Source organism: Tasmannia lanceolata, unplaced genomic scaffold, assembly GCF_043159265.1.
Source record: "Tasmannia lanceolata isolate RefF3 unplaced genomic scaffold, GAP_Taslan_0.1 ptg000015l, whole genome shotgun sequence".
Lineage (NCBI taxonomy): Eukaryota > Viridiplantae > Streptophyta > Magnoliopsida > Canellales > Winteraceae > Tasmannia > Tasmannia lanceolata.
In genome coordinates, this window is record NW_027518692.1 from 27,650,608 (window position 1) to 27,661,581 (window position 10,974).

Consider the following 10,974-nt stretch of genomic DNA (forward strand, 5'->3'; position numbering starts at 1 on the left):
ATCAGTAGGCATAGTCCATGAATCTTCTGCCCCTTATACACCACAACAAAATGGTGTAGCAGAAAGGAAGAATAGGACACTTACTGAAATGATAAATGCTATGCTTGTTAATTCTGGTTTAAATAAAAGTTTTTGGGGTGAAGCCTTACTTACAGCTTGTCACATTTTGAATAGGGTACCAAGTAAGAAATCTGATATAACCCCTTATGAATTGTGGAAGAAAAGGAAACCAAACTTAAGTTACCTTAAAGTTTGGGGTTGTAGATCTATAGTTAAAGTCCCTAAACCTAAGTTAAGAAAATTAGGTGAAAGGGGTATTGAGTGTATCTTTTTGGGATATGCTAGTCACAGTAAGGCCTATAGGTTCTTAGTTATAGAACCCAATGATTTTATAAATGTCAATACCATAATTGAATCTAGAGATGCCTTTTTCTATGAAAATAGGTTCACTTCAATTCCTAAAGAAATTGAACCTACAACTTCTGTAGATCATCATTTAGAATCACAAACAGAAGTTGGTGAACCTAGTGTACAACCTAGTAAAATAAGAAGAAGTTCAAGAGATAGAAGGGATAGGAGTTTTGGCCCTGACTTTGTAACCTACCTGGTAGAAGGGACAAGGGAAAAACTCCAAGGTTCTGTCTTGTTAAACTTTAGCATAGAAAGTGACCCTCAAACCTATGGAGAAGCCATAAAGTCACAAGATGTTGCTTTTTGGAAAGAAGCAATTAATGACGAAATGGATTCTATCATGGGTAATAAAACTTGGATTTTGATTGATCTACCACCTGGGTCTAAACCTATAGGATGTAAATGGATCTTCAAGAAGAAGATCAAAGTAGATGGGACCATAGAAAAGTTTAAGGCAAGGTTAGTTGCCAAAGGGTTTACTCAAAAACCCGGTATTGATTACTTTGATACATATGCACCTGTTGCTAGGATTTCTACCATTAGAGTGTTGATTGCCCTTGCTTCCATATACAAACTTCACATTCACCAGATGGATGTTAAAACCGCATTCTTAAATGGTGAACTTGATGAAGAAGTGTATATGGAACAACCTGAGGGATTTATTCTGCCAGGCCAAGAGCATAAAGTATGTAAGCTTATCAAATCTTTGTATGGGCTTAAGCAAGCCCCTAAACAATGGCATGAAAGATTTGATAAAGTCTTAGTGTCAAATGGTTATAAGATACATGAATCAGATAAATGTATATACAGTAAATTTAAGGGCGGCAAAGGTGTTGTTATTTGTTTATATGTTGATGACATGTTAATTTTTGGTACTGATATTGCAAGCATTCAAAGTACTAAATCATATCTTTCTCAAAACTTTGATATGAAAGATATGGGTGAAGCTGATGTGATTTTGGGTATTAGAATCATAAGACAGGACAATGGTCTTATTCTAACACAATCACATTATATTGAGAAAGTTCTTAAAAAGTTTAACCATTTTGAATGTTCACCCATTTCAACACCTTTTGACCCAAATATAAAGTTGTATCTTAATACTGGCAGGACTATCTCTCAACTAGGGTATGCTAGTGTAATTGGTAGTCTTATGTATGCTATGACTTGTACTAGGCCAGACATAGCATATGCTGTAGGTAAACTTAGTAGGTTTACCAGTAATCCTAGTTTTTCTCATTGGAATGCAGTCTATAGAGTTTTAAAATATTTAAAGAAAACTATAGACTATGGTTTATGTTATAGTGGGTATCCAACTGTAATAGAAGGATACTCTGATGCTAGTTGGATAACTGAGCGTATAGACCATTTATCAACCAGTGGGTGGATTTTCACCCTTGGTGGGGGAGCAGTCTCCTGGGCCTCTAAGAAACAGACATGCATAACAACTTCAACTATGGAAGCAGAGTTTATAGCTCTGGCAGCATGCTGTAAAGAGGCGGAATGGCTTCGGAATTTGTTATTGGAAATTCCGTTATGGTCTAAACCAATGCCATCGATTTATGTCCATTGTGATAGTCAGGCCACACTATCAAGGGCATATAATCATGTTTATAATGGTAAGTCCAGACATATAGGACTTAGACATAGTGCTATAAGAGAGTTACTTACTAATGGAGTAGTAACTATTGATTTTGTGAGATCGAGCCAAAACTTGGCCGATCCATTCACTAAAGCTCTTGCAAGAGATCTGGTGTGTAAAACATCATTAGGGATGGGGTTAAAGCCATTAACCAATAGTCACCAATGATGGAACATCAACTCAACACTTGAATAAACATCAAGTCTTGAGTTCAATGAGTCCAAGTACATCATATGGAGTGATTGCAAGCACTATAATCTGTATTATTTGCCATCCCAAGGTAAAGTGCTTGGTACCTGTAATGTTTAAAAGGAGAAGGCTGAGTATTTAAACTCTTAATAGGCTTATAACATAATGTTGGAGTGTCTTAGTTACAGGGGCACTCTTGATAAGCCTACCTATGTGAGTGTGGGAGTGGTGCCGCTTCCTATGAGACCTGGCTAGTCTCTAGAGCACTCATGAAACCAAGATATAGACACAAGGCCAGTACATGTGTCGGTTTTAGAAATTGCCCAAAGAGGTGAAATCTTGTGTGTGAGACGTATCCGGTTAACCAAATAGAATAGCTAGTTCAAAGATACGTCTACTATGCAATTCTGGTTAACTTTGATATGTCCTCACTAAGTGAAGGTTCAAATCGAGAGATACCTTCATCTATGCATAAGATTTCCAAGCCTGATGAGAAAATTTTCTTTGATTTTGAAAATGGTGGGGGATTGTTAGTGATTTTGCATTTTCAAAATCATGTATATTACATGTTTTAGTGTTTTGGAAAATGTTTTATCAAAAGCGTTTGGGAAAAAGAAAAAGTTTTCTTGGAAATATTTGCTTTTACAAAAGGATGTAGAAGTGTAGTTGAAAAAGATAGTTCCACATCGGATGAGAGAAAAGAAAGAGAAGGGCTTATAAAGCACTACCTTTTCTAACTCTTGTTGATTGCACATTGGGTTGAACCCATGGTTGGACCCGCGGGACGGTGCAACGCACCGTTCGCACACGCGCACGCGCGCGCGCGGCGTGGGCAATGGGCTATAGGGCGCATAGTGGCGCTTTATTGGCGCTTTTTTAGGCGCACTTTGCACTTCGCACGTACGCAACGTCGCGAGGAGCGATTGGAGCCTTTAATTTTTCCAGATTTGATCTGCACCGTTGGATCAAGATGAAGATGGACCGGTCGGATGGGTGGGTCAAATGGTTCGCAGGCCCATCAAGCCGAATGGTTCAGTTGGGTTGGGCTTCGGTTCGGGCCTAACGGTGGGCCCGTTTCGGTTCGGGCCTAACGGTCGGCCCAACGGGCCCATGACTCCAACGGTCAAAGGGTGTGATCAAATGGGTTGTGTCCCTTTCCCCAACGGTCATGTGCCAAGGGGGTGCGATCCACACCATAGATGATTGATCTAACGATGACTGGGTTGGAAAGAGGATTTTACTCAAGCCAACAGTCACATCTAGGATCGATCAGGACCGTTCAATATCAATGGGTGCGATCTAACGGTCAGATTTCAAACATTCTGGAAAGGTGCCCTGTAGAGGTGTTTTTCACACTGAAAAGACACCAGATGGTCTATAAAAATGTGCAAACTTCAGTCATTTCAGATAGAAATCGAATTGGCAATTCTGACTGACTTTACACTCTCTTCTACACTCCTACTAAAATCCCCAAGTATTTCTACATACTGTTTTTCTTTTGTTTACTGTTCTAGATACTGTTTTTCTGCAGAAACAGAATCTAGAGATTTCTCTAAGGCTTGAAATTTCGGAAGGGCATTTCGGGTTTGATTCCGCTAGTGCTACGCGTCATCAAACATTAGTAGGGCTTCCCTACTAGGCTTCATTGTATCTTGGAGGCAATTCGCGGATCCCCTTTGCACACTACTAGTGGGGGCGAATCTTGTCTTAAGGAAAGTGATATCACGCCTTGAAGCAACAAGTTTCTGTTTTCTATCATCAACAGTACCCTCAACAAATTTTCCAAAAATCCCTCTTCTGGAGATGTGCGAGAATCCTTCTACTTGGAGCTATCAGCCGGTTGGTTTCAATCATTTCATTGCTTCTTTTGGGTAATGAGTTTGGTTCCAGATCATTTCATCTCTTGTTTTAGCATTTGATTCTCTCTATGGTTTGTAGGTTTTCTTCTTCTTCTTTTCTTTTCTTTTCGTTTTAATACAACAAATCTGATTCTTTCCTGTATTTGCAATGTTTCTTGGTTTATCATCTGTTCCTTGCTACTAGAAACCTTTATTTATTTATTATAAGTAATTCATTTACTGAGTGGCTTCATGCTGTTCCATGGTGATCATGGATAACGAGTCAAGCATTCAGGCGAAATGCGAGAATTTGTTTAAGGAATGGGTGTTGGATCATTTGTCTAGATCTCGATGCTTGAGCTCATGGGTGCTGGAAATACCAAATTACCCCTTTTATGTCTGCCTTTGTTTCTGTCATTTATAATGCAAAATTCTGGAGGTATATTCAACGATTATTTTGATGAAGATCTCATGTCGGATCTTATTTACAATATTAATGTGATTTGTTAGTGCAGTTGACACTTGGCATTACTTATCCATTTGATTGCTATATGATACCTATTTTTTGTACAATGTATTGAGTGTAAGAACGCATACTGAAAAACTTTGTTTATAGGCTATGCTGGATTCAACCAATAAAAATTATATTGCAAGGTATTCCTACTTCCATCTTCAAACAAAATTTTTAAGACATTCCTTGTGTTAGTTTTGGTTTTGCATCCTGTTGACTTCTGATATACTCACATGAAATAAATAACTGATACACATATAACCCAGAAAAGTGGTCCCATAACTACCCGGTTGTCTATAGAAAGAATCAAAATAGAGCACGCCAAATCATTATGAAAATTAGTGTATAATTTTAATTGTATTTTTTTTAATCTTTTTTACAATTTCAATTCAAACAACTGTTTTAATGAAAAGTTTGCTCATCTCCCTCTTCATGAGACATAATGCAAGTTCTTTGAAAAAAAAATAGAAATCTTTCATTACTCTCATGGACAGGGAGAGTAGTGAAACATTACGTGGCCAGTAACGAATGGTCATGTAAAGTTTTCTCTGATTCTATCTCATTCACTTTCTCTAATTATGTGTATAAGGTTCATATACCCATAAGTATCTTTTAAGACATGCTAAATGTGTTCAACTATATATGTCATAGGATTCACCCCACATCTTGAAAAGGTAAGCCTGAAATCTGCTTACATTAATTGCTTCATGTCTTGCATCTTCACCAAAGAAGATGACACGTGTGGTTCATAATTCACTTTGCAGGTAACCGATCATCTTCCATTTGTTTATGATTTATTTGTCAATTAATTGTCAGTATTGTTCAATGCAATTGAAGTATGTTCTTTATCGGCCCAAGTCAGAAAAGTAACTTATCTGAATTTTCTTAACAGTGCCATTGAATCTGCTAATATGTTAGAGATTTACAATGGTTGAGATTCTTTCCTTTTAATGCCTTCAAAGATATCTAGGTGTGAAGACTTGAATACATCTTTAATCTCAATATTATTGACTACATCTCAGTCCTTTGTTTTTTTGTTCGAGAATTCACCAACTATTTCATTGATGTTATCTATACTTTCTCATTTTTCATATTGTTGTTATTTTTATGTTTGTCTTTTCAAATGTCATTTCTTACAGCCAAAAGGTTGTTGGATCACTTCCCATCAGTCATTTTTGCTGGATTAGGTGAGGGTCACTTCCATACGAGTGGCGACTAATTTCTATATGTAAACCTATTTGCATGTGGCAGCTTTCTTCAAAACTGTCTGACTGATATGGTCGAGAATGCCTAAATTTTTTAATACCAAATCAATTTATTTAAATGGTTTCAGAGAAATAGGTTTTTTTTTATTGATGTAAACGTATTACCACTTTTAGATGTTGGGTTTAATATTTAGATGTTTTGGTTTTAAATTTTGTATTCGTGGATTGGATTGGTTCCGTGTTGTTACATGAGACCCATTGCTTAGTTGGATTTCCTTTCCCTTTTAAGCAATCAGTTTTAGAACTTGGGTTGTATTCTATTTACCTACGATTTATTTACTATCTAATTTGGCGTCAAATCAGGCATGAAACACTTGCCAATTTGTCCCCTATGTAAAATTAAAAGCAAATCAAATAAGAGTAGCTAATATTGTGAAAAAATGTCTCAACTTGTATTTTGGTGATTCTCATTGTATTGATTGTGTGTTCTGTAGGAGTTATATGCTTGAAGAACTTTTCGTCTCATTATGTTTGATACATTCCGTGTGAATTATTCATTTTTAGTTTTGCCCACTCTTTGTTGAACTTCACTTTTTTATTTGGTGTTCTACATGTTGGTTTTGTTGGATTGTTTCTTGTGAGGATATAGACTCCTGCTCATTATATCAACTGTGTTCTTCTATACTTGAAAATGACATTCATACTTTTCGGTCCATCATAAAACATATGCCATGTAAATTGTTCATTGTTAATTTTTACCTGTTTTCTTGATTTCTGTTTGTCAAAAGATTTTTAATTTTAATCCCTTTTATTTTCCTTTCTCCTGATGTGTTTTTATTTTGTTTGTCTTGGTGGCTCTGGAAGCAAAAACTGACATACTCCAACAAATGTGAATTTAATTTAATTTGTGGGGCATTGGAGTTGTGTTGATTTCAGGGAGAATCTTTATTAGAAATGCCCTTCCTTTTTTTTGTGATTTTTAAGGGGTTATAGGGTTGCTTTTGAACTTTACTCTTTCTTTTGGATGCGGGTTTGATTTGGGCAGCTCCTGTGTATTCTTCTCATTTGGATAGAAGTTTTTTTACTAGTTTTCTCATTCGTAACTGTAATTTTTCTCAATTTTCTCATTTGAGTCCCTGTTTTCTCCCGGTTCTGGATGTGTTTCATTGATAAACAAAAGCAGGAGCTTGGTGATGTTCGGGCATTGTATCCTCTTCGAGAGCTTTTTTCTACTTTTTTCTTCTGGGCGCCTCAAGGTTGGCCAAACACTGCTATAAAATATTCGTGTGTTATGTTGTTATGAAATTTGGGTTGAGTTTGTGCCTTTGGGTCGTATTTGACGTTTATATTTGAATTTATTTTGTTTTAGCTTTCAAATTCACTCACACACCTGTTTAAACTTTAAATGCAGGTTCAGACTTGTTAATCCCATACTTTTCAAAAAAAAAAAAAAAAAGTCTTGCTAAGTCCTTGAGAAATGAATTTTGCCATGCCTTACAATCACTGGTCAGATTGAAATTTATTATGAGGTAGACAACCTATCTTCTATATTTGGAATAATTTTCTCTGTCAAGAACCTCCTTTAATGCTTTTGAATTATTGTGGCATAGGGTGCTAGAGAATTTGGAGACTTCCAAACACGTTTGTATTACATGGAGCAGCTGATATTTAGTGGCTTATGTAATTTACTTGGTTGCCGGCTGGTATTTAGTGGCTTATGTGGGTGCAAGCAATCATGACACCAAGACATAGCTCATGACTTGCTTGAATTGAATCCTTTTTATGCATGATCTTTCACATCTTGAAGCCTATACATGTTCAAATGACCCATCTTCTGGGACCTTCTGGGCCAAGAAGGTGAATTTTGCCAAGGTATCACACCATTCACCCGGCGAGGTCTTGAAGGACTCCAAAGAGATGTTGTCTCTGCGGATTGAGCTCTCTGGTGGCAAGCTTGGTGTTGACGGAGGCGTGCTCCTTTAGTGGAAGGCTGAGTTTGGGAGTTCTTGGCACCGCATCCTTTCATCAAAAGTCTTTGGACGATGGCAATTTTGAGTCTGTCCCTTGAAGATCAAGGCAGTATCTCAGAATTGTTCTACACTAATGGGGGATTGCAATTTTGAGTCTGCCAATTGCCGTTGTTGGTTGTATCTTGCATTTGGACACATTTTTGTAGCCCAAATGTGGGTGTTTTTGTTTTTGGGTAGTTGCAGCAAAATCTTATGAATGTTATCTATTTCAACATGTATTTTTCACTTTTATGTAGTAAAATACCTCAGTCGCACGTGCAAGGGGGGTGGGGGGGTGGGGGGGGGGTTTACTCGGGTTACTTTGTGTATGGTTTTGCTTGTGAGGGTTGCTTGTGAGGGCAAGGAAAGGGTTGCCAGTTTTTTGTGTTTGGATTAATCCATTGTAATCCTTGTATATCATTCATGTCATAGTGGAAGATTGTGTTCTCGCCCGTGGATATAGGCATCTTGCCGAACCATGTAAATTTCAGTGTTTATCTTGTGGTTTAAATAGAGTTGGTCCAATCTTTTTTCGCGTGTATTAAAAAGTAGAAAATTTTATAAGTATTTTTCTTTCCCAAACTTTTCGAAAAAATTCATGCAATCCAAACAGGCCCTTATATTATTGGAAAAAGGTAAAATCAAGTAACGATTGATGTTGTTACAGATTGTATGTGCAATTGTAGCCGAGCCATGTAGGGCCTCAAATGACACTTGAGCCATGTAGGGCCTCAAATGGGCCTTATTGGGCCTGGTTCAAGTTAGGTGTAAAATGGTTAGAATGTTGGATAATCCTAATCCAACCCGATTTTATGGTAAAAGCTCAAAAATCCGACCCAAATTGGAAGCCGAACCCGGCCCGATTTTATGGTAAAAGCTCAAGCATAATTCCCAAAAGTCTACCCCAGTTGCACCCCTAGATTTGAGGAGTTCTCATTACCAAGCTGCCCTAGCTAGAATGAGAGCCAAAAGTCAAAGGGCTAGTATGATCCATCGGGCCCTATTTTTGGGTACGCCTATCAACAATGGGGCCCAAAAATGAATGGTTGAAATCATCCATTCAAGTGGGACGGCAGCCCTTTTTGGGCTACAGGCGCATGCACCACATAAAAACTCCTACTTGAGCTACGTCCATACCATTGTTAACCTAAATTGGGCCTAAAGAAACAATGAGTAGCCCATTTAAAAGCAAATGATGGCCCTGCTGTGGATGGCCCATGCTCTATATGGATCATTAAAACTGAAATATCCACATATTCCCAACAGGGGAATGTATGATAGAAAGCGCCTCCAAAAAAAAGCTATGTAAGGCAAATGCAAGGGGAAGACACTACCTCTCCAATCTTTAAAAGTAGGGGTGTCAATGGACCCAGATGATCTGATGGAACAAAAAGATCTAAACTTTATTGGACAGAATTTAGGGACATCAACCATCAACCATCAATGGGATCCGACAATGTCCATTGGATCCATATCTTAAGGTATGGAATTACTTCAGATTGTGACCCAGACATAGGCACAAAATCCAAGAGAATGTCTTAATCCGAACGAAGGATGCTCATGTATGAAAAGTTGAAAACACACCCTTCATATTTTCATTCATTTATATCCATTCACTAGGGGTACTTTTAATAGCATTTAAAATCCCTACTCAAAAGTCAAAACGGCTAACATTTCATTTTCCGTTTTGATGATGAATCTTTTCCTATCTCTTATCTTCCATCTCTAACCCCAAGCTCTATGTACAACGTATACGCTAGGACATGTTTTTGGACGGTTCAATTAGAAATGGAATGTGACCAAGACTCAAAAAGTAAAATTCAAAAAGCACTCTTGAAAGGATCCAATAAATAAAGAATCCAAACAAAGAGTGGTCAAGAGATAGGTGGATCCGATCCATAGTGCCATGTAGTAACAACCAAGGTTTTAAATTTCGATTTTGGCTGGCACAGAAGTAGAAACATTTCAGTTTCGGTGGAAATCTTGAAGAATCACAGAAATGTATGGAAACATATGGAAACTTTGATGAAAATTTTGTAAAATCATTTCGGTTTTGGTGGAAATTTTGATGAAAATCTTGTGAAATTACGTAAACATATGCAGATGATGAAATTTATAATGAAACTTAGAGAAATGCTAGAATAAGCGCAATTAAATACTTGGGAATCATCACATAAACAAGGAAACCATCCATAATGCCTTATTCACATGGAACATTTAGTGACATGCGTTGTTGCACATGTATGTAAAAGTAGAGTCAATAAATAAGGAGTAAGGACAATGAAATGAAGTATAAGAAAGTACAATGGCCAGTCTCCCTTCCAAGGACACAAACTCTATGTCAATACGAATAAGATGTAAATAGCTTTATACGATGAAATCGTAACACATTTACATTTTTTGATGTTCGAACTATTTCAATCGAATTTCAATAGATTTTCGAGATTTTAAGTTGAATTTCTGAAATTTCGAGGATTTGGATCGGAAATAATGACTTGGAAGGAATTTATTGAAATTTCATTTCAGTGAGGATGGAAAAGGAAATATTTTGATCAATTTGGGGAAAAAAATAAATCAAAACCATAGTAACAACTGGTGTAGCTTATTAGTAGGGCTGCAACAAGGTCGGGTTGGGTCGGGTTTTTCAAAACCCTAGCCCAACCCTAGATCCCATTATCTCGGCCCTAACCCTAAGTCAGGGCCGAAAAGCCTCAACCCATTGCCCGCCATACACGGCTTAGTGCGGCCCTGGCCCGCCCTGATTGACCCTAGTGCAAATACTTGTTAAGAGTGCCAAAAATAAAGCAACCACATATCATATAGAACAAAATGATCAATAAACAGAGAAAGAGAACAAAATAAGACAATGAATTCAACAACATGACGGGCAACAGAGACAATTAATAAAAATAATATAAAGAAACATCAATCTAAGATATTAGAAAACATTAGCAAAAGAAACATGCATAGATGGTTCAATTCTATAATAGAAAACTTAAGGACGGGCCGGGTCAAGGTACCCGAGGCATTAACCCAGAACCCGACCTAACCTGAGTCAGGGTCTAAAAAATGAACCCTGACCCGCCCTCAGGGTTGGAAAATCCAGCCCCGGCCCTGTTCGGGCTCAGGGCGGGTTCGGGTTGACATGGCCAAACTTGCCCCCTAGTTA

General features: G+C 37.6%; 1 protein-coding gene across 30 annotated transcripts in view; it reads left to right on the top strand.

The window, feature by feature from the left end:
* The window catches only part of LOC143845947 (uncharacterized), a 31,154-nt gene extending 23,114 nt beyond the window's left edge, over positions 1 to 8,040 (top strand). For 2 of the 30 annotated variants that reach the window (XR_013234580.1, XR_013234571.1), the window contains exons 3-6: positions 5,731 to 5,778; positions 6,980 to 7,052; positions 7,208 to 7,325; positions 7,407 to 8,040. Coding sequence is in view for 1 of the 30 variants with exons in the window: in XM_077354346.1 (XP_077210461.1) it covers positions 4,046 to 4,113; positions 4,697 to 4,734; positions 5,731 to 5,778; positions 7,208 to 7,325; positions 7,407 to 7,461 (327 nt within the window). In the remaining 29 variants the exon portion in view is untranslated. The other 28 variants (XR_013234582.1, XR_013234576.1, XR_013234581.1 and 25 more) reach the window with 25 other exon arrangements.
* The last annotated feature ends 2,934 nt before the right edge of the window (positions 8,041 to 10,974 follow it).